The following is a 25,501-nucleotide window of genomic DNA, read 5'->3' as shown; positions in this document are numbered from 1 at the left end:
GTGACATCATAAATCATATCAAATTTTGTTTTGAATGAAAAAAACATCTAACCATTATGCTTAGGAAAGCATAAGATTTAAAAGACATCGATACTTTTCTATTTCTCACTTTACTACTAAAAAACAATTAGGGGTGGAAATTACAACAGATGTTTTGCTAATTAAACCCAGAAAATTACAAGAGAATTTTTGTACTTATTCTCATTTGATTTTTTATTCCAATTTATTTTGTTTAATTAAATTTATTGATTTATTTTAGTAGTTTTAAATCTTAATATTTATGTAAAAATTAAACAACCCTAAAAATAAATAATTTTGAATATAATATAAATTTTTTTGAATAAACGGTAGATGCTAATGATGTGAGTTCAATTTTATATTAAAAATGGTCAATACTGTTAAAGTTTAATACATAGTAATTAATTGTAGTTCATGTAGAATTTCGGTTAGTGTTACTAATCTAAACCTACCTGGAGAAAGTATCTCATCTTTATCAACTCATGGTGATATTTTGGTCAACCACATCTTTTACTTGTCTAGAACCTTCTCTTTTATATACATTGAATTAAAACAAAACTCAATATAATCTAATTTAATCCATGGGTCTTTATAAATCCCACAATAATATTTGTCAAAATTTGTCTTCGTATTTCCTTTGTTTTTTTTTATATATTTCTTTTCAACCATTCAACTAATGCATCTTGTGTGACACTTTGAAGAAACAATTTGAACTTAGAAAGTATGTAGTAAAAAACAAGAAAGGTGTAGCAAAAATCTTTAAGAATTGAAAAAAAAAACAAGCCTACATTTTCAATCCCAAAAGTTTAGGGGGTGTTTGGGTTGACTGTTTTCTGTTTTCATTTTCAGTTAAAACAGCAAATGGTGATGAAAATGTGTTTGGTTGGATTTTTGAAAACATTTTCAATAAAAATATTACATGATGTAAATAGTAACTCTAGTTAGTCTTAGTTAATCATAGTTGTAACTGAATTAGTTTAACCAAGTTAAGAGTTTGTCAGTTAGCTAGTTTACTATATATATTAATTACTCTTATGCATTGTAAGTTGTTCTTTTGACAATGAATATATTCCATTTCATAATTTCTCTCCTTTGGTATTCCAAAGTTCACATGGTATCAGTTTGAAACCGTTTCCGCAATTTTTTCGCGCCTTCATCTTCTTCGCGTTCTACAATTCTTTCTTGCTGAATCACCTCAACAATGGTGATTTCTTATTCTGATTTTGCTACCAATCCCTCTAATCCATACTACATGCATCCGAATGAGAATCCTTCTCTTGTTCTCGTTCAACCTGTGCTTGATAACAAAAACTACCAGATCTGGTGCAGATCGATGAAGGTGGCTCTTATCTCCAAGAACAAGGTCAAATTTGTTGATGGCACTCTTTCCCCTCCCCCTATCTCTGATCCTCTCTATGAACCCTGGCTTCGTTGTAATAACCTCGTTCTCTCATGGCTTCAACGTTCAATCTCTGAAGAAATCGCGAAATCTCTCCTCTGGTGTGATCGCGCTTCTCTTGTATGGAAAAGTTTGGCGAATCGGTTCTCTCAGGGTGATATTTTTCGCGTTGCTGATATTCAAGAGGAAGTAGCTCGTCTTCAACAAGGAACTCTTGACATCTCTTCGTATTTCACCAAATTGATGACGCTTTGGGAAGAAATTGAGAATTTTCGTCCAATTCGTGATTGTACTTGTGCTATACCGTGTTCTTGTGGTGCTGCTACAGATTTACGCAAATTCAAGGAGCAAGATAAGGTAATCAAGTTCTTGAAAGGTCTTGGTGATCAATATTCTCATGTTCGCTCGCATATTATGCTTATGTCTCCACTTCCAACCCTAGACAATGCGTTCAATTTGATTCTTCAACAAGAACGCCAGTTCAATCTTCCTTCAACCACTGATTCTTCAATTGAGAATCAATCATCGGTGAATCACTTCTCTCAAACGCCTTCTCGTCCTTCTAATAATTTCGGTTGTGGTCGTGGTCGTGGATATTCCTCCGGTGGCCGTGGCAACCGGCTATGCACTCACTGTAATCGCACCAATCACACTGTTGAGACTTGCTTCATCAAGCACGGGTATCCTCCTGGTTTTCAACATCGTAAGTCCAATTCCTCTGGAAATGCCTCTGTGGTGAAATATGTTCAAAATGCTGGTTCTGCTCACATTTCCTCATCATCATCTGCTTCCACATCAACAAATGGATCAAGTGCTTCTTTGTCCACAGTTCAAGAGCAATATACTCAGATTTTATAGCTACTCCAACAATCCAACTTGCAATCTACTTCACCTTCTTCAGTTAATTCTGTTTTTGCTACAAATTCTGTCTCTCATACCTCTCCCTCTCCTTTATCTGGTACGAATCTCTCAAATAATATCAGTCACTGGTGGATTGTTGACACCGGTGCCACTGATCATATTACTCATATCTTTGACAGTTTTTCTTCCACATATCACATTGCACCCAAAACTATGACCATGCCTAATGGTGACACTGTCACTACCACAATAGCTGGTTCAGTTTTGTTATATGACTCCCTTGTTCTTCATAATGTTTACTACTTTCCTTCGTTTCATGTCAATATTATCTCTATTACTACTCTATTTGATTCCACCTTATATGATGTGAAACTCTACCCTAATTGTTGTAAAATTGTGCAGCTACTTCATCCCAAGATGACTGGATTTACAGCTAGGAGGATTGGCAAATTGTATGTGCTTGACACCACCTTACCTCTGGTTTTCTCTCCCACACCTGGTTCTGTCAACACCTCCATCTCTCATGATCCTGCCACCATTTGGCATTTTAGACTAGGACATTTAAGTTCTCATATACACAAATGTATTTCATCTTACTTTCCCTTTGTCACTTTCAATGACAATCATAAACCTTGTAATACTTGCCATTTGGCTAAACAAAGAAATTTACCTTTTGCTCATAGTACTACTAAATCTGTTGCCATTTTTGATTTAATTCATGCTGATATATGGGGACCTCTTTCCACCCCTTCTATATATGGCCATAAGTATTTTCTAACACTTGTAGATGATTACAGCAGGTTTACTTGGACAATTTTCATGAGAAATAAAAGTGAAACCAGAACTCACTTAGTTAATTTCATTTCCTTCATAGAAACTCAATTCAATAAGAAACTCAAATGTATTCGTAGTGATAATGGGCCTGAGTTTCTCATGACTAGCTTTTACCTTTCTAAAGGTATCATCCATCATAGGTCATGTGTTGAAACACCTCAACAAAATGGCATCGTGGAAAGAAAGCATCAACATATTTTGAATGTAGCACGTGTTCTTTCTTTTCACTCTCATCTCCCTCATAACCTTTGGCACCTCTCCATACAACAAGCTATCCACATTATCAACAGACTTCCCACCCCTCTTTTGAACAACCTCACCCCTTATCAAATGTTTCATTCTACTCCTCCCAGCCTTCATCATTTAAGAGTTTTTGGATGTCTTGCATACTCCTCGACCTTACATAACCATAGAACCAAATTTGCACCAAGGGCAAGAAAATCCATATTTCTTGGATATAGGGAAGGCACCAAAGGCTACCTTCTTTATGATCCTATCACCCATGAGTTTTATGTTTCAAGGAATGTAATCTTCCATGAAACTGTCTTGCCTCACCTCCACCTGCCAATAATCCTGTCAGTGTCAACCTCGATATTACTACCTTAGACACATCTGACATTCTCCTAGATCTTCCATTATCCTTACCTCCACCAAATGAACCTACCTCCCCTCCTGCACCAACCAGAAAATCACATAGACTAACAAAACCTCCTGCTTATCTCTCTGAATACCACTGCAATTTGCTATCCTCAATGCTGCCAGCATCTAATCCAGGTAAATCTCCTTACCCTCTTTCTTCTGTACTGTCATATGACAAATGTAGTCTATGTCACAAACGTTTTTGTCTGTCCATTAGTTCCCTTACAGAACCCAAAACTTATAAACTAGCTTGTAAGTTTGATTGCTGGAATCTTGCTATGAAATCTGAGTTAGATGCTCTTGCATCCACAAACACTTGGTCTGATGTTGATCTGCCTGAAGGTAAGCAACCAATTGGTTGCAAATGGGTTTACAAGATCAAGCATCATGTTGATGGATCCATTGAACGATACAAAGCCCGTTTGGTGGCAAAGGGATACACTCAACTAGAGGGTGTGGATTATTTTGACACTTTTTCACCAGTTGCTAAGCTTACCACAATTCGCACCCTTCTATCTGTGGCTGCTATTAAGGACTGGCACTTAGAACAACTTGACATCAACAATGCTTTCCTTCATGGTGATCTGCATGAGGAAGTATATATGGATCTGCCTCCTGGGTTCTTGCCACCTGGTTCTTCTTCTAATAAAGTATGCAAATTACATAAGTCCTTATATGGACTGAAACAGGCTAGCAGACAATGGTTGTCCAAGTTATCCACTGCTCTTATCTCCCTTGGATACTCACCTTCATCTGCTGACCATTCTTTGTTCACAAAACTACATAATTCTCATTTCACTGCTCGTCTAGTCTATGTTGACGATATTGTCTTGACAGGTGATGATTTGCAGGAAATACAATCTGTCAAACAATTCCTTGACTCCACATTCAAAATCAAGGACCTTGGCAAGCTTAAATACTTTCTTGGATTGGAAATTGCAAGATCTACTCAAGGCATCTTTCTCAATCAAAGGAAGTATGCATTGGAATTGCTTGAGGACAGTGGTTTATTGGCTACTAAGCCTAGTACAACTCCCTTTGATTGCTCCTTGAAGCTTCATGACAGTGACTCACCCCCTTATGAAGATGAAACAGCCTATAGGAGACTTGTTGGCAGACTTTTATATTTAACTACAACCAGGCCTGACATTGCTTTCATTGTTCAGCAACTTAGTCAATTCATCTCTCAGCCATTACAAGTTCATCACTCAGCAACAATTAGAGTCCTCAAATATCTCAAAAGTGCTCCTGCCAAGGGATTGTTCTATTCTTCCTCCTCCACACTCAAACTCTCTGGTTTTGCAGACTCAGATTGGGCAAGTTGCCCTGCTACTCGCAGATCAGTGACTGGTTACTGTGTCTTTCTTGGCACATCTATGCTGTCTTGGAAATTCAAAAAGCAGTCCACAGTATCCAGGTCAAGTTCAGAAGCAGAATATAGAGCTTTGACTAGCTTAACTTGTGAATTACAATGGCTGCAGTATTTGTTCAAGGATCTTCACATCTCTCTTGATCAACCTATCTCAGTCTACTGTGATAATAAGAGTGCTATCTATCTTGCTCACAACCCCATCTTCCATGAGAGGACAAAACATATTGAAATTGACTGTCATGTCATTCGTGAGAAAATACAAACTGGCCTCATTCATCTCCTGCCAGTTTCTTCTGCTGCACAATTGGCAGATGTACTTACCAAGCCATTGCCTGCTCCCTCCTTCAATTCATTGATTTCCAAGCTTGGCCTATTAGACATTCATAGTCCAGCTTGTGGGGGGCTATTACATGATGTAAATAGTAACTCTAGTTAGTCTTAGTTAATCATAGTTGTAACTGAATTAGTTTAACCAAGTTAAGAGTTTGTCAGTTAGCTAGTTTACTATATATATTAATTACTCTTATGCATTGTAAGTTGTTCTTTTGACAATGAATATATTCCATTTCATAATTTCTCTCCTTTGATATTTCAAAGTTCACAAAAAATGAAAACAGGAAACAGCTAGAAAATGAAAATAATAAAATTTCGTTTTCAGTTAAAAATAGAAACCTCATTTTGGGTAAAATAAAAATGCGATGGCAAGAAATGTAATTTTAAGCAAATCTAAAAATACAAAAAAATACAAGAAATTAATATCATAAATTTTCAGTATTTTTATTTTCTGAAAATAAAAAATAAGAAGTCAAACCAAACATATTTTCAGAATTCTAATCTTTAAAAAATGAAGACAATTTTCAAAAAATAAAAATAGAAAATGAAAATACAAATCAAACACACCATTTAGGGATTCACTTTCCACGCTTAAGAGCTTGTACACAAAGTTATTATCATAATAATCAATCAAGACTACTAATTGCCGTTTCATATATTTTGCTTCGAACATTAAATATGTATAATTTCATCTGGTTGACACATCTAATCCAAGCAATTATTTTAAATTTAAGTTGGCCTCTTGGGCAAACTTTGTGCCAAACTAGCTAAAAATAGCCTCACGTACTTGCAATAAACATTTGTTCTATCAATAGAACAATCTATGTCCTTCATCCCATCACAAACAATCAAATTCAATATGAGAGCATTATATCACCTCAAATGCATTTAATCCCTACCCAATGATGTGCATCTATTAATTAAACATATTTCTCTTTAGACATGCTAAAGTCATGTTATTAGCGGTATCATTATTCCTTCAACTTGCATGAATAAGTTTAGCCACAATAATTTACATCAAACCATATTTCCTATCCTTTCAAAACGAGCACAAGCACCACAAACTGGTCAAGTAGTTTTTTTAAGCACTACCTCAGTTACACTCTCAGGAAAATCAAGTTATGCTTAAAATTAAATCGGTTCTTTGTTTTTTTTTTTTTGTGAGTTGATAAAGGATACTGTGCCTCATGTCAAAGAAGTTAACGTGACATTGGAAGATGTTGTAAACAATAATCAATGAATGCGATATATGTCTTTGGAAGATTTTTTTTTCTTTTATTTATCTAAGTGCTTATCATGCATAAGTTTGTCCTTTCAAGATTGACTTTATTTATTTTAAATTTAATTTTTTATTTAAGTTTTTTATCCTGATTTTAATTAATATTTTATTTAAGTTATTCATAAAATTTAATTATTATTTTATTTAGTTTATTTATTGATTTTAATTAATATTTTATTAAAGTTTATTATTTGATTTAATTAGTATTTTATTTAATGATTATAATTAATTTCTACGTCATATTTTCAATTAATGTTTTATTACATTTATTTATTTAATTTAGTTTATCATTGTAATTTTGAATTTTTTATTTAGGTTCATTTGTTTTTTTTATTTAATTAGTATTCAATTTATTTACTTTTTACTATTTATTTATTTAATGCTTTTTTTGAATTTCGTATAATTTCATTATTTAACAATTTAGTGTTATTCATTCATTTTTAAAATTTTAAAGGTTGCCACATGGATAGGCGGCATTCATATGACAATTTTTTTAAATTGTGCTGGTCATGTGACACATATTTTATTTATTTTATAAAAAAAGTAAAAAAAAATCATACAACACTTGAGGTCATCACGTAATCTTAAAGTTTAATTTAATTGATTAACCGATATATATAATTATTATAAATTCTTTAATATTTAATTTGATTCATTATGGATTAAAAAAAAGTTGTCACGTATATTGAGAATTTTCATGATGAAGTGACAAAACCTCTTCACTTTTTGTAATATGTTTCAAAATGATTATTTTACTTTTTTTTTTATAGTTTTGCAGTCCAACCTATTTTTTTTTCTCGCTAGCATTAAATTAATATATATATATATATATATATATATAATTTTAATAATTATTTTAAATTTATATTATAATAATTGCTAATTATTTTACAGTATAAAAAAATTTACACTAAATTTAATATTTTCTTAAAATACGTTGTAAAATGTTTAAGAAATAGTACCAATATTTCTCTAATAAAATTAGTCATTAAAATAACTTATTCTTTATAATTATTTGAATTAGATATGCATCTTAATTATTTAAAAATAAATTATTAAATGTTTTTAACTTTTAATCATATTAAATATTAATATTTTTAATAATTTCAAAAGTTATTATTTTAACATGTACCTTAAATATTCATGCTAAAAAAAACACTTTACAGCATCTTTTGACCAATGCCATTTCATTGTGAGAGATTGAATGTTATGTGTAATTTAAGCAATGAAATTGATTTAAAGGTGTTATATATCTATATATTATATAAAATAGGGTTGCTCACTGTAATTCTTTACACCTGACAAATAATTGTAAAATTATATTTTTGTGTAATTAATTTATCTTTTCCGTTAAAACAAAAATAAATTTCAATTAAAACATAAAAAAATAATTAATTTATTTGAAATGTTTATTTTAAGATATCATCTTATATTTGTAAGAATCTAGAGGAATGTTATAACTAACCCATAACAATATATCTTCTCATTTAATATTTTTTTATAAAAAATAGTATTAAGGCAACCTCATTTGCTTTAAAAAAGAAAAAGGTTGGTATGCTTTATTTACTTAAACCTACATTCATTGATTTAAGCCAATTGATGCATTAAAAGATTAATTAATGTAATTAATATATTTAAGTTGGTTATTAAAGTAATTAATACCACAATTTGAATATTCAGTTATTTATTTTTAAGATATTAAATATAAATTATAATTAATCTAAAAGAGTAAGATAAATCAATTTTTATACATGATAGATAATAATCCAAACTTAATGGTACATTTATGAATACACTTACAGGCATTCACATACTCATTCCCATACTTATACAGAAATGTAGAAATGTATGAACACAAAGACATATTTAAAATAAAAAAAAATTACAAATATATTAAATATGATATATATATATATATATATATATATATATATATATATATATATATAGACCTAAAAAAATTATATTTTTAGTATAAAAAGAAACTCTATTATAAACTTAAATAGTTGTATTAATTACTATAAATGAAAATATAAATATTAATTTTTTAGCACAATAAATCAATCGTGTTTATCATATACATAAAAAATAAATTAATTGTTTTTATCATAATCTCCGTTAAATTTATATAGTATCTTATTGGATATTGTAAAAATCTTTTACCGTCTATTTTCAATGTAAAAGTGGTAACCAACATACGTTTTTAATTAAATAATAATTTTTTAAAATAATTTATTATATTAGTTTTAGAAGTAATATGGTATGACCTCTTTGTCATTTACAACTAGTAAAATATTTTTTTATCGATAAAAATAGAAAATAATATTAAAAGATTTATAATAATGATACGTCTTGCTTTACCAATCCTTTAATAAAGTATTCTGATTTAGGTTTCAACTTGTAACATGGAACTTCTTTACTTGCAATCTTTTTCAGTCTCATTTTCTTTTTCTTTTTCGAATATAGTATTAAGACCTGTGATTATAACTTTTTTGTAATTTAATTTGTTTTCTCTTTCGATTCTGATTTGTTTAAAAATTAAAATATATTTCTCAAAAAAGAATAAAATCATTTCACAATAAAAATAACAATCTTATTTTCTTTTTATACTAAGTTATTTAAAATTTGATATAAAAATTAATTTAAAAGTTTAAATGAGTTTTCTCAAAAAAGAATAAAATGATTTTCATTATAAAATATAAAACCTATTTAAGAAGTTTTTATATGAAAGAAAGAGAGAAAGGTATTATTATTTTTCAATTTTAAAACTACTTTTTGAGTGGTGTCTTGTAAATTGTAATAAATAGTTACATACCGTTTAAACTTTAAACTTTTTTTTTTTGTTTTTTTGTGACAATTTAAGCTTTATACTTCTAATTAAGATTTTGACGCATTTTGCTATAATTTTTAATTTATGATTTAAGACTCAGAGAAATATTTTTCAAGAATAAAAATAAATGCCATATTAAAAACTAATCAATATTTTACACGGAAAATAATATTTGGGAAAAATCTGATTAAATATTATAAAACATTAATTTTTTAAATTCCCAACAATTAAAATTTTAATTGCCAATAAATAAACCATTTAATATTCAAATATTTTTATTTTCATAATCCGCGAGATTCCTTCTTTCGCCCTGTATATTTATTAAAAACAATAGAAAATCAATTGCAATACGAAATAATAATAGCCCGTATTAAGCTTATTTTGTCCTTTTTTATCTCAAGACTCAAAATTCCCAGTGTTCATACAAACAAATCCCCATTTCCTTTGTTTATAAATTCACATTAAAAAACACAGAACAGTTATTTATTTTTTTCTGGAAAAGAAATAAAAAAAATCCAAATGTCTTAAGTCAAGAAAATAGTTTGCACGAGTGTCTGTTGTCATCTTCTTCTTTACATTTTCACATTCTAACACCTCCATCACTTTTTTTTTTGTCACCCACAAGAAAATTTGTTACTTTTGCTGCGAAAAGTTGACAATCCCAAAGGTGTCTATAACCCTATTTTCATGGAGCAACAGAACCATACGACGGACACTGATCAGTTTTTGATCCTGGGCCCCACACCGAATGAGCCACACACTCCAATGGCGCACGTCAACGTCGCCGACACCAACAACAACGTTGTTGGCGGCGCAGTTAACGTTGGAATTGGTTCTGGTTCGGCGCATGTTGTGGCCGTAGCGAAATCCGAGACTGTAGGTTCGGGACAGGCGGTGAAGAGAGGGAGGGGGAGGCCTCGGAAGAACGACATTGTCGAAAACGCGGTGTCGCCGGCGACGGGGCCGCCGGGATTTTCCGATCAGGCTGCCAAGAGAGGCAGGGGACGTCCCCGTGGTTCTAGGAAACTGCAGATTCTAGCTTCCATTGGTGAGTTTTCTCGTGTTTTGTTCGTATTTTGCGTTTTTTTATTTTTGTTTTGTTATGAGTCGTTACCCAACCATTGATTTTGTAAAACTCAGAAGATGCATGCCTTTGAAGAAGAAAGAAAAAGTTTGTTTTTGTGAAGTAATATTTTTTTTTTCGCGAAGAATTATGTTTTTTATAGAATGAGAAAATTTATGGTTCTTTTTTTTATGAAAAAATTAAAAGAAATTGGTATGTATGAGTTTAAATTTGTAACAAAAAATATGAGTTTAAATTTATGTCATGAGTGCTTGGAATGAAAATTTTGCCGCAGGTAATAATCTGAACCAACTTGAACAAGGGAGAATTTTATTGCACATAGCAATCATCTGATTTGAACAACAGAAGATCTTGCTATATGTGTAATGATCTAATGTAATTTGAACAAAATTGTTTCTCTTGAAAAATACACGCCGCGGCATAATTTTTAATTTTTTTTACACAAGGCCTCATTTATTCTGAATTGAAAGGGACCTTTAGAAGATAAAAACATACTTTTTCAGATTTTTTCCACCAAAAAGTTAAAAAAAGTTTCCATGAAGAAAAAGTAAATACACAAACAAGGCATATGTATAATGAAATTAAATATTTGCTCTTTACAAGATTTTTCTTTCATCAATACGTATTACAAAAATAAATAAATGTATTTTATAAATATTTATTTATTATTATTATTTATCTTATTAATTAATTCAAAAAAGAAGTAAACAATTCTTTTATTTTTTATTTTTTAAATTGTTATTATAAACTTTAAAGTTTTGCCAATGATTTTTTTAACTTTAAATTATTTGAGGGAAGGGAGAACTCTCTCTGTGTCCCCCCTCTTAGTTTTAAAACCAACATAATTTTATGTTAAAAAATTATGCTTGAGTGTGCTTGTTTTATCGTTTCAAACCATCGGCATGCATTCCAATGCAACGTTTTGTGAGAAGTAATCCTTGGACATAAGTTTGAAGCTTGTTGAACAGAAAAACAAACACGCTTAATTATTAAAGGTTTGGTGGTAGACTGGTGGTGCAATACAAATGGACTATTAGTCTATTAGACAAAAATTGTAGGACTCTTAAATACTACATGTATAACTAGAACATGATAATTTTTTTTAAGTTATCAGGTGTATTAACTTCAACTTCAAAAGTAATATTCATTTTTTTTTTATTGTTTAGACCAGACACTAACAATTTGAAAATAGTCATCAATTTTGAAGATAACGTCTAGACGTGGATAAATCGAAATGAAACGTCTTATTCTATTTCCTTGTTTTGGCATGAGTATTTTTTAAAGGAACGACAAATGCGCTATGTTTTAATCTCATTTTCTATTTTTTAAACATTCCATGCATAAAAATATTTTGATCTGTTTCTCATACTTGAAACTTTATTTGTTACGGGTGGGTTTGTGGCAGAAACAGCTGGGGGAAGCATCATACCTCACGTGCTGACTGTGAAAACTGGAGAGGTAATGCAAGACTCGTAAAAAGAATTGTTCAAATTTCAGATTTTTCTTAGTTTAACAACTATTCTATAAATTTGCTATCAACATAAAATTATATGTTTTTGGTCATTTTCTTCAGGATTTGGTCAGCACGATAATGTCATTTTTTGACAAAGACCCTCAAGCAATTTGCATACTTTCTGCCACTGGTGCTGTTTCAGATGTGGCCATTCGCCAAAATGGTGCTTCTCATGTTATTACGAGACTCGAGGTACGTAATAAATAGTATATTCATGTGAATCTTCATTTCTTTACTTTGTGCTTCACTTGACATCAAAGTTATGCATTGTGTTACAAGAGTTACATGATTTTGGGTTAAGGAAATTTGATAAGAGTGAGGCTGCTAACAATTATATACTGAAATTTTGCATGTTAATGTTTATATAAGTTCTCTCACTTCTTTTGTGTGTGCTTGTGTTTTGTTTTCTGATTTTTTTTTTCAAATTAATTGTGCTACATACAGGGTACGTTTGAGATATTGTCTTTATCTGGAGCATTTACCTACGCTAATAGCCCTACTGGTCCAGTTAGTAAAACTGGCTCGTTGAGTATTTCATTGGCTAGAACTGATGGGAGGGTTTTTGGAGGTATTCTTGAGAGCGCATTGGTAGCAGCATGCCCTATTCAAGTAAGAATTTTGTAAAATGCAGTAGAGATTTATCGTTTTATTTCACGGAAGCTATGCTATTTAAAATTGAAACATGATGAAATTTAAAGTAAATTTGAAAGGTGATTCATATCAGTTAGTCTGGAGTTATAAGTATAGTTATATTATATATATTCTGGAACATATAGGGCATATGAAAGATGTCTTTACTTTTTGGATGGCAAGAAATCTTTTAAAAGCTAAATGAACTTATGTAAAACTTTTGTAGTTTGTACTTTTTGGGATAAGTTGTACCTTATGATCATTTGTAGCCTTTAATGGGACAAGCATTATGTAAACTAGTGTTGTTCAAACTTATTGACAATTAATTCATTGTGTTTATTGTTGACTAGGAAGTTAAATTTTGCACAAAACTTAAATACAGTTCTTTAGGTACTTTTAGTATTGTTCTTCAATTAGAACTAGAGTTGTACATACTTAATGCAAACTATATGTGAATTATGAAGGTGTAACTTTAATTCTAATCGGAGAATGACATTAACACTTAGAAAACTATATGTAAGTTGCCTTTAAATTTTGTTAGATGTGCTATGTTTATTTAATATATTGATCACTGTTGGATAAAGACCATTTTCAAACCTTTTCTATCTCTCGTGTGTATCAGCTTGTTATGGCCTCTTTCAAGCAAAACATCAGCAGCCAACAAATCAAGAGAAAACAGTTGTCTGAATCTTCTAATGCACCCCTAATGCTGTGCAATTCAGATTCAGAAAGGGACCAACTGAAACTTCTAAAGTTGACGGAAGGTGGTGACAAGAGTTGTCCTTCACCACCACCAACAACAACACTTGAGCCAACAACAGCAACAACTAATGGTGTAGCGGATAATGTCTTTACTGCAACATCCAATGGAGTGGTTGATAATGTTTTTCTTCAAAATCAAATTGTGCACTCTGCCTCTGTTAATGGTGTTGCTGATTTGGACAGCCAGGCCCCGCAGCCCGCATCAGACTATTCTGACCAAATGACTCATGCAGATGTGAATGCAAGTGTCATTGTCTTATGAAGTTATCAACAATAGCCTCTTTCTTCAAGTTTTCATTGTGGAGATTAAGTTTTATGTTTCCTTTTGTTCATGCCAGTGGTTAAATTTTTTTATAGTGTCTGACTTTATGAAAAGTTGTTCATCATGTAGGTTTTGGTTAAGTGGCTGAGAACTCGTTAGTTATCTTTGTAAAAATGTGATGCTTCATTTGGTGATTTCATTTCATGCTTTATTTCTTAAATGGATGAGAATAATTTTTCTTTCTTGAAGTCTTGCTAAGGTAAATTCTTTGGTATCGTGTTTAATTCTTATGGATATAAAAAAAAGTCTTGGTTAAGGTGTTGTGACAGACCACCATTGCCTTCTAAACCCAGTGTGGGGTCTAGTTGTACTTTGGTTAAAGTGTGATTTTTTGTCACTTTTTAAGCTCAATCCTATGGAGACTGTGGATCATTGTGACTGAATCAAGGGCAGAAGATCACATCCAAACTCACGATTTTTCTTATTCTCTTCACCATTAAACCAATCTTATAACTCCAGTTCATACATGATCTTGTTCTGATACCCTCATTATTCATTGAATATAGGAGATATATGCAATTTACAATTTATACATAAAAAAGTATTGTAACAAAAAAAAATCAGAGTTCCACCTTAGGAATTGAGAGGTCATATGCCCTCTTTTAGAACACACGAGACATTCAATTTCCTTGATTAGCAATGTTTAGTTTAAAACTTCAAATTCCTTCAAGTAATTGCGATGTATGAATATATGTGTAGTTGAAATCAGTGTCCACAATGCTTCATCTTATAATAGTTACTCAGTCTCAGTTATTGTGTCTCTTTAGTTCATAATGTCGTTCTGTAACAGTCTTCATTTAATTATATTAAGTCAAATAGCTCAATGATTGGTCTTAAACTAATAGAGAACATTAACGTGAAGAAAATATGATATGAACCATGATATTGAACAACAAAACTTCATATATTAGCAAATAATTGGTAATTTTTAGCATCAAGAACTATCTGCCTAACTGCTGCTATAGCTCCCAATGCGGAGAAAGCCACAACAATTGTCACATTCAACCAGAAAATAGGGCTTCTCTTAGATGGCTTAAATGTCAAATTGTAGAAAACCATAGGCAAGATGAAGTCAAGTGGGATAAAGCCAAATGCTCCTATAAGAGAGTTTATGTCTCCAAAAAATGGAAGCATGGCTGCTATAGTGGTTGAAATAGTAGTAGCTAATGATCGAGAAATCACTCTAGGGATTACATTGGGTTTAGAGAACTCAGGGCTTTTGGGGTCTCCAAATGTTTGCTCCAGCACTTCATTTGTTGGTTGCAAATAAACCTGCATTAAAATTCAAGGGTTATTTTCCTTAAGATGAAAGATGTTAAGGTTAGATAATGTATGCAATTCAATGGTTCTCATGCATATGACTCTAAATTTAACCTAACTATGGTTGGTTCAAGTGGTTAGGACTTAAACTTCTTAAGCATGTGGTGAGAGATTTGAATCCTAATTGGTACTTATGGAATAACTTACCTATGAATGCCAATAGATTTCTTAGGAGGAATTTAAAAATTAAGGTGACCGATCGAGATATTTATTTGCAATCATATGCACTAAAAAAAGAAGTTCTAAATTTATATTTCTTTCTTTCCGCTTGATAAACATTAAATAGGTAGGACGTATTTAATGTTTTATTAAAAGAAAGGTAGATTGAAAATTTAAACATGAAATTATCATTAGATATCATAATGGGGTGGAGCGCGGGTTAAAATTTATTATCCCATCCTGTACCCGTTGGATATCGGGTATCCCGACCCCATCCCGTACCCGATTTAAATTAGAAAAATAATTTTTTTGTAAAAAAAATATTAAAAATTTGATTTTAGAAAAAAATAAATTGATTGTTAAACATTTATTTTTAACTACTTATATATCAATAAATTTATTATAGCGCATATGTCTTAAAAAATCGTTAAGAAAAAAATATTAAATTCTGTAAAAATTTTAAAATAAAATTAACTAGTAATAAAAATTCTAGGACTTTTGATTAAATTATGTCAAAATTCTAAAAAATTTAAATGGCGGGACGGGTCCGGGTTTGGGGTTGGGACGGATGTAGTGATCTCATACCTGTACCTTGTATCCGACTTTTGGTTATCGGGAAAAATCCGAACCCAAACCCATATCCGACCAACTCGGATATTAACTGTCAAAGTCGAGACAGTTTTGGACGGGTACCCACAGATACGAATTTTCTTGTCATGTCTAAATATGATGTAAGTTAACCAAAGTTTGAAAACTTACAATTATCATGTTAAAAGTTAACATAAGTTAAACATGAAAGGGTAACTCCTGTAAGTTTGAAAAGATTATTAATTTTTAAAAAAATTCAAAAACTCTCTCATAAGTTAACAAAACCGAACAATGGTTTCTATAAAATAAATTGAATCAAACATATACTAACTCTCAATTTAGGTGGTGATACTGATGATGGGATGTAGTGTTACTGTGTTAGTGAGTCACTTACCACACCAACCGCAGATAATTGTGTTATAATCAAAATGTTGGTCATGTAAATAAACCACTTGGGCACCAGAGGCTTCCCATTGTCCACGAAGTTGCTTAAGATGAGGCCTTCAGATTCATTACCAAATGCCCAATAACCGGATACAGATACGCTAAAGAAAGTGACTATTAGTACAAGATAACAAACACAGTCCTTTGAGCATCTTCCCTTTTATGGGTGGTGCTAATGTTTTCAATCGAAGAAAATGAGTTTTTTTTTATTACAACGATTAATTTGATGGACCAAATATGTGGTCTTAATCATAGGGAGATAAAATTGTTTCAGACCTGAATTGCTGGAATGATTCCATTTCCATAAGTTGTGGCAATGATAGCTATTACATTGAAGATTCCAAATAAGCGATTCACTGAATCACCTTTCAAAGAATATCCTTTTCTGGTCCTTTTGATGACTCTCCTGTATATTGGTGAAATGCAAACCAAATAATAAAATCAACTCAGTTGTCAAGCATAAAGTGCAAATTACTAAATTACCAAAAGAATTGAAAAGGAGATTGAGAATTTAATTTACCAATGTATATGGAACCAATAGTAGCACCGGCACTATAGGCTAAGCAGAGAACCAAGGAAACTAGATTAATGTGCCTCAATGAGTGGAAAGATGGGATTTGAGCCAAAATCAGCATGAAGCATCCAAATATGATTACAAACTCGTAAAGCTTCATGGTTCCGTTTGGATTTGACAGCAAGTAAATTGCCTGGAGTTAATTCCATTATAGGAAAAAGCATAAAAGGGTAAGGACAAGGTGGAGGTCATCAATTTGATTTTTCTATATTCACAAGTGACCTTTAAAGTATAAAATATGGAGTAATCTTTGATTAAAGAACCATTGGTTTGAAATACATGCACATAGTTTGTATTCTAAAATATACTTTTCATTTTAATGGAGATATCTAAGTAAGTCAGATGAATAGTTCAAGATAACCTTCATGCATAGTCCTCCCAAGAGATTACAAGCTACTACAGCCCCATAACAGACTGCGAATTGAATTGGGCCGACAAAATAATGACCCCATCCTTGACCTGTCAAGGATTTACATTGATGGTGAGAAGTTAGACGAAGGAGAGAGAAGAAAAAATGAAAAAAAATATATATGAATTTCTAGTTTGTTTGAATCGAAAGAAATAAAGAAGAATAAAAAAATCAAATTTTTATTAGTTTTTTTAATTTTAAAAACTATTATGCTTAATTATACTTTTATAGCTACTATAGTTTCATGAATACGTAACTTTAGTCCTTATACAAATTATACAAATTTAATTAGTCATTTCATCCTTAATATATTTTAAAAATTGAACAATTTTAGTTATTCGTTAGTTTGTTATTCAAAATTAAACAAAAACTGTTGATATAGTTCTGTTCATATAGTTCTGATTAATAACATGTGTGCCTAACTTATCTGCACAGAAAGTTAATAATATTAAAAATAAAAATGCTTTAATACATTTTAAAAATATATATTTTTTCAAATAATTATTTTTCAATTTTTAAAATGTATTAAAGAAAATTTCATTTTTTATTTTATTTTTGCACTAATAATTTCTTAAGTTGATAAGTTAGTCCCACATGTTATCAATCATGACCATATATATCAACATTTTTTTCTCTAATTTTAGATGACAAACTAATGATAAACTAAACTTGTTTAATTTTAAAAATATTGAGGATTAAATGTGTAATTAAAATTTTCTAAGGACAAAAGTTGCCTATTCACTAAACTATAGATATCAAAAATAAATTCAAGTCAAAATAAATTATAATTTTATTTTATATATATATATATATGCTGTTGTTAACCAATAAAGTAATTATTATCAAAATATTTTGTCAAGATAAAAATGTACATAAGATAAATATTTTTCTTTTAATATGATTTATTTTTTATATAAAATTAAAATTTAAACCTTAAATTATATTAAAGAATACAAATTACTATCTTTTGTGTCATTAGTTATATATTATTATTATGCACAATAATAACACTTATGCTTTTTCCCTTAAAAAAATTGTGATTTCTAAAATAAAAAAATTGATCACATGCACAATTTCACATTTTTTTTAATTTTGTGTTTTCATCGGTATGATTTCATACTTACGGATCCATATGTTTTATACAGATAAATTTTATACTTACGGATTAACTTCATCCGTCATACAGATCAAGTTAATTCGTATGTGAAAAATCTACTTATAGATCACTATTTAAAAAAAAAAAATAACAACTTAAAATAGAACAATGAGTCAAAGACATTTTGGATATTAATAAAAAACACTCAATACACCTAGCAAGACCCCAATCACAATGATCATAGACTTTATTACTCAATTCTTCATGTGCAGAATAGTCATTTCACGTGTAAAGAAATAATATATTATCGGTTGATATTGATGCAAAAGGATATATATAATATCACTCGTAGGCTTATATTATATATATCATATCATGTCATAGACCTGCTACAATAGCAAACAAAATGAACACAAGAAGAGGATAGATAGTGTGAGGTACCTAAAATATCGCGAGCCATGTCTCTAAACCGTAGCTGACGCTTACCCATCTGAGCGTGGTGTTCAAGAACCCTAGATATTAGATTGTATGAATAGAAAGTGACAAAAGCTCCAATAACTAAGCTTAAGAAGGTGAATGCATAAGGAAGGCTTAGAAGAGGTGGTGCCACAATTGAAGTTGTCAAAGAGGTACCCACAATGCATCCAAGAACCTACAAAATCGCACGTATTAATATCATATAAAATTCCATTGTGTGTAGAATATTTTCTTGTCTTAATTGCTTGTTGTACATCCATGTGCTCCAATTATTAAAACAAGACAGTCAAGGAAGACACGATTGCATCAAATTTTTCCTTCATCAAAGTCGGCTGGGAGAACAATCAACAAGGAAATGATTTTTATATGATGAAATCATGAAATCGCTGAAAGCCAGTTAGTAATGATTAAACTCCCACTTATAATTTTCTTCTTCTTTCAATTTTCAGTATATTCATCTACCAAAAAAGTTAAATGACTAATTTTTTGTGATGTTAAAATTTATTTAAATTTAAAAAATCAATCCAATATATGTATTTTTTTACGCAAACTTGAATATCAAATTCAAAATTAAAGTTTTAATAAATAAAATTATTTATTAATCATATCATATAATATCAATAAAAGAATAATAATACAAGAATATTTTATTGTTATAAAAAATGAATATTTTATTATATTTAAAGATTTCATTAATATTTTTCATTTTTTTTTACTTTTTTTATCATATCATAAATTTTATTATAATTTCTTTGAATTAAGAGATTTATTTATCTTTAATTAAGCATGTAACTAACAATTTTTTGCATGCAGCTATTTTTATGGTAAGAGACTATGATTCAATTGTACTTATATTTTTCTCTTATTTTTTTTTAACTCTCGTACTAGGTATTGAATAACATTTTGGATGTCACCAATCATTTTCCTTGATAAAATATGATGCTCATCATATTCCTTTCTATAATTATGGTGGTGGTACTGGTAGACTAGAGGTGTTTGGTGTTGGTTTAGGGGAAGAAAACTTGCCATTTTCTTTTTATAGTTTTGTTTATGAAATCACAAAGGTTATGGAAGGACCAACACTTTTTGTGCAACATATTCTGAAGAAGGAAAGGTGGGAGAAAAAGAAAGAAACAAGGACAAGAATCCTATGGGCTATGGCTCTAAATAATGTTTCATAAAAGACTAAACAGAAGAACAAAGAGACTTTAAGAAGGGCATAAATGATGAATACCTTCGGATTTGAGGACAAAGAGAGCGCCAGCATCCACATCTTTTTGGTGGTGAAGTTGTTCTCAAGCACTTGGATTCTCTGATTTTTCATCTGGAAGCAGGGTACCCATCCTCTGTCTTCTAAGGCCTTAACAAATGAATAGAGTACGTGATTGAAGGCAGAATAACAGTATATATCTAAAATAACCTCGTAGTCCTTTTAGAGAAAAATAGTGTCAATTTGACAACATACCTCAGTGATGTTGCTTTTATAGACGCCTTTTGCGCTATGCAACGCCAAACTTGGATATAGGGATAGGGATATGACCCAAGCTTCATTAAGAACAGAGAATCCAAAATGGCCTCAGTACTGTCCAAATTTCATATTAGCATAATTAGGAGGAATATACAGGCAAGGCAAATGTTTTATACACATTGACTCAGACGTCCTTGAATTGATATCTAATTCAATCTCAAAAGATAACTTAAGAGATAAGGATTATTTTTTATTTTTATATTCTAATTTGATTTTATTCGTAGTCAATGTGTGACCTAGATTTTTTCCAACATATCTCCTCACGTCCAACACTTTCTGTACTTGATGTGTGAAGAACGATAATAGATAATTTTTTTATTATTATTAATCTTTAATATGGAATTTGGATTTTTTCCCTAACACTATCAACTACCACATTACTTTTCCGAAGAATATGAACTATCTTCACCTCTCAGTCTTTAGCCAACCCAGCATGAGTTTGATTAACCATGGAAGCATAATGGTGACTAATATTAAGAGGCCTGCATATAAACTTAACAGTTGGAGAATTCGACTCAACAATAATCTATCTAAAACCTTTCTCCCAAGCCAACTGAATAGCCGAGAAAATACCCCACAATTCAGCCATCAAAACTGTACAAACACCTTGGTCATCTCTGAAAATATCTCCACAAGAAGCAGAATAGGGATGATTAATTACCGAACCATAACGTTAAATTTAAACCAACCAATATCAGGTGGTTTCCAACCAACATTAATCCATGAGTAAGCCTTACACCTGTGATAAATAAAACGACTCTTGCTGAAAAAGATGTCATGCACCATGGAATTAATAAGTAACAAAACTTTGTGCACAAGCAGCAAAGCATCCTCAAAGACATTGGAGTTTCTCCTCTTCCAAATATGCCACAAAATCACCCCAAACTTAATGTGTGTCTGCTGAGCAAAGTTTGTGCAAATTCTAAAAGGTTTAAGATTAATAAACAACCATTGATTGATATCCCCATAAAAGAAATTAGAATCAATATAGTTGGAAAAATCAAAGAACTAAACCTGTCTAGCATGATAACAAGCCCTTAGCAAATGAAGATATGTTTCAGCCGCACCAGAGCACATGATACACATATCATCCTAAGCCAAGCTATAGTGATGCCTTCTATTGTTTGTCTTTAAACCCCCCTTAGCAACAGTCCAATAGAACAACCTAATTTTCTCAGGACCTTCCCATCACAAAATGATCTTCCAGTTAGGGATAATATTAGAGTCAAGGGAACCTTCAAAGGAATGATAAGCTGAAGCTGTAGTGAACACCCCATCAGGAGTGGGGCCCAAATGGGACAATCATGCGCTAACAATTGACGAGGAGACAAGGTTCCAGCTATTTCCAACAAAATCTCTTTTGGGAGTAAATCATTAAGGATGTCAAAATGCCAAAATCCTGATTCAACAAAAAATATCCACTGTTTTGTTCTTCAAATCTCCCACGGAATAATTCCAATACAATGATCAGCCAAACGAATCCCTGAAGGAAGCCAAGACTGGTTCCAGAAAGACACAAAGTGCCCATCACCAATACTCTACAAAGTACACTTCATAACTTGATCCCAAACTGCAATGCTTTATTAAACAGAAGAAGGTTTCGAAAACCCATGCCTCCACAAGTCTTCGGGTATGTTTGGAACGAATAATGTAATATGGATGCGATACTCTTTCTCCTCGTCCAATACTTTCATTAGGGAAAAGCAAGTATTTGTGGCTTCTGTTTTGACGTGGTTAATCACTTTAAAGAATTGAAAGCAAACACTCCAAGACCTATCAGAATGAGTATGCCAAACAAACTTTCTTATCAGAGATTCCAGCTTCAAACACGTATCTTTAGGCAGCAAGGTGGTCTGCATAGTATAACTCGGAAGAGCCTGAGTAACAGAAGAAGCTAAAGTAAACTTCTCATTTTTTACTCATGCCTTTTTTTTTAAAATTATATTAACGTAAAATCGGAAAACAACTCTGTTGGGTTTTAAGTACGGGCGTACACATCTCAATTTTGATTGGATTTAACAAAACATCCAACCTAATCCACTTAAATTTGAAGGCATTGATTTGAGTTGAATTTCTCATTTTAAGACTTAACCAAAAGTAACTCACTTGTAAACTGTTTGGTTGTGTTGAGTTGAGTCAACTGATCAAAACATTTGATATTGTATGTTATTTTTTAAAATCTAATATTTTTTATAAAATAATTTTTCTTTAAATGAAATAACACATACATTATTTATATATATTATTTATAATTGTTATTATCATCATATTGACTAACATATTATGTTAAACATGATTTAAAAATTAAAATATAAGTTTAATTATTCATTTGTTTTTTATAGTTTTTAAATTTATCTTTTTTAGTCTTTATAGTTAATAAGTGAATTTTTTAGTCTCTCAAGTTTGATAAATTGATTTTTTTAGTCACTCAAGTTTAATAAATTAATTTTTTAGTCTCTGAAGTTTATATTTTAATTCTTAAAAGGTCCCTACCGTTACATTTTTTTTAACTCCATTAGTTAAAGAATTTTAACGCATATACCTTTTGAGAATTAAAATGTAAATTTCAAGATTAAAAAATCCACTAATTAACTATAGCAACTAAAAGAGATAAGTTTAAAAACTATAAAGATTAAATGAGTAATTAAACCTAAAATATAATATACAACTTCAAGCACCACACCCACGAAGTCTAAAAACTCAACAACTAAAACTATTAGAACATAATTTGAAAATTATAATGTTCTACAAATGTCAAATAAGTAATGCAGCTGAAATTTAAATTAAATCTAAAATAGTTTAAAATAAATTAAAAAGCAAAATAATGTTCTACAACCGGCATGGGAGTTGAAACTCTAATTTTGTGAGAGTAACTAAGTAAAATCATGAGAACTAAGAAAAGAAGAGACAATTTTACTATTATTTACTAAGTCAAAAAATAATAATAAATGATTTTTTAATTTAAAAATATTTATTGTATATAATACAAATTAGCAGTTCAATGATACTATATATTAAAACTATGAAATTTAATCCAAAATTTAACAAGTTTGAATGGGTTGAGTCAAATTTTATCCAAACACAAAAAATAATCATTCTAAATAATTTGATTGGTTTAAGTCAATTTCACTAAGTAGATAAAGCGTGCCCCTAGTTTAAGTCACCAAATGGGCCTTCACAACTTCATTTATTTAAGTTTGGTCACTTTTGAGTATGACAAAGAAAGGATAGTAGTTTTCCATTACTTTTTAATTTTAAAAATTATATGCTAATTTTTTTAATTTCTTTCAACATAAAAATGACCCAATAGTAAAACGAAATTATCATCGTAATTTCTCACAGTAATGCATTCAATTTGCATGGTGGAGCAACCTGTTTGCCCTTTTCTGAAAGTGGTTCTCTCTAGCTACTAGCTAGGATTGTTTTAATTTTTTTATTTTGGGACAAGGGTATGGACTTAAGGCCCATCTTGGCAAACTTTACAGACCTTCCTTATGTCAGAGAATGGTGGGTTTTATTAATAGTGTTTTCTGAGGCAACTGTTCATCACACTTAATATAGGGCAGTTGCTTCCTGTATCTCCATAATTATTTCCTACATCTAATTTGGAAATGAAATTTTTTATTCTAGATTAGCCTTTCCTGAATATAATTAAATACCGAACTAGAATTTTTGGAAAAATAAAATAAAATTGAATTAGCTTTTTAGAAACTTAAAATGGTGCCGGAAACAAATTTAAAGGTGCAGGAAGCAACTGCTTTTAATATTGGTTACAGCCTGTTAACATTTATTTTTGCAAAGTAAAGGCCTAGGGCCCATTCTATTTTCTTATGGAAGGCCTAAACTGTCATGGACAAAAAGGAAAAAGAGACCCATATTCAATACGTTACTATTTTTTTTGTGAACAAGGGAGAAAAAGCAACAACAATTATGGAATAGTCAAAATAAAAAAGAAAACGAAATCAGAGTGTAAGCTTTGATAGGAAAAAGATCAATCAAATAATAGTCATATCATATAATAAAATCACCCTTAAAATTTATCAAAAATAAATTCTTGAGAGGTAAAAAAATATTTTTTTATTATAAAAAGATAACAATTAAATAAATTAAAAAAAAAAACTACTAAATAAAAAAAATTATTTTGATTTTCAAAGAAATAATACTTTCCTAAAAATGAAATCTTTTGTTGTGAACAAGGGAGAAGAAGGCAACAACAATTATGGAATGGTCAAAATAAAAAGGAAAACGAAATCAGAGTGTAAGCTTTGATATGAACAAGATCAATCAAATAGTAATCATATCACACAATAAAATCACCCTGAAAATTTATCAAAAACAAATTCTTGAGAAGTAAAAAAATATTTTTTTTATAAAAGATAACAATGAAATAAATTCTATAGAAAAATAACTACTAAATAAAAAAAACACATTATGTTGAATTTTCGACGAAATAATCCTTTCCTAAAAATGAAATAAGTCTATCTCTCTCTCTCTTTATATATATATATATTGGAATAATTACCTTGAATGGTAGTTCTTTTAGGATTTTTTCGTTGACTAGACTATTTTAAAGATTTTTTTCAACCTCTTATTTCTTTTGAGCTATCTTTTTCATTTTTTAAAATTAAATGTTAATACTTTAAAAATTACCGATAGTTAAAAGTTATCTTATGTCACAATTTAAATTTTTATCATAAATTTAAAATATAATCTGTATATTAAATTATTTATTACACATTTTATTATAATATAATTTATACATTCAAAATTATTTATTTATTATAACTTCATTCATCTTGTTCATTGCATAGACTAAAGTACTAGTAGAATATTAAAATTTTAAAAAAGAAAAAGATAAAGGAGAAAGTAGCCAGGCCAATTTAAATAAAAATTAAAAACATCAAATATTAAGTAATCTTTATAATGCATTGATTTTTTTTGTTATCATGTTATTGATACATAATACTTAATGATTTGATTGATAACTAATTTTTATCAAAAATTTTGAATGATTATTTTTAATGAGGTTA

General features: G+C 30.3%; 1 protein-coding gene and 1 pseudogene across 1 annotated transcript; one reads left to right on the top strand and one right to left on the bottom strand.

The window, feature by feature from the left end:
* Positions 1-10,135: 10,135 nt before the first annotated feature.
* LOC114373771 (AT-hook motif nuclear-localized protein 11-like) lies at positions 10,136-14,015 on the top strand. Its single transcript, XM_028331308.1, has 5 exons — positions 10,136-10,613; positions 12,055-12,107; positions 12,223-12,354; positions 12,607-12,771; positions 13,415-14,015. Exons 1-5 carry the CDS (start codon positions 10,253-10,255, stop codon positions 13,814-13,816), a joined length of 1,113 nt encoding a protein of 370 aa, XP_028187109.1. The 5' UTR covers positions 10,136-10,252; the 3' UTR covers positions 13,817-14,015.
* A 746-nt stretch (positions 14,016-14,761) lies between these two features.
* On the bottom strand, positions 14,762-20,383 carry LOC114375040 (annotated as a pseudogene).
* Between the last annotated feature and the right edge of the window lie 5,118 nt (positions 20,384-25,501).

Source organism: Glycine soja, chromosome 11 (genome assembly GCF_004193775.1).
Source record: "Glycine soja cultivar W05 chromosome 11, ASM419377v2, whole genome shotgun sequence".
Taxonomy (NCBI): Eukaryota; Viridiplantae; Streptophyta; class Magnoliopsida; order Fabales; family Fabaceae; genus Glycine; species Glycine soja.
This window is presented reverse-complemented; position numbering and strand designations above follow the sequence as displayed.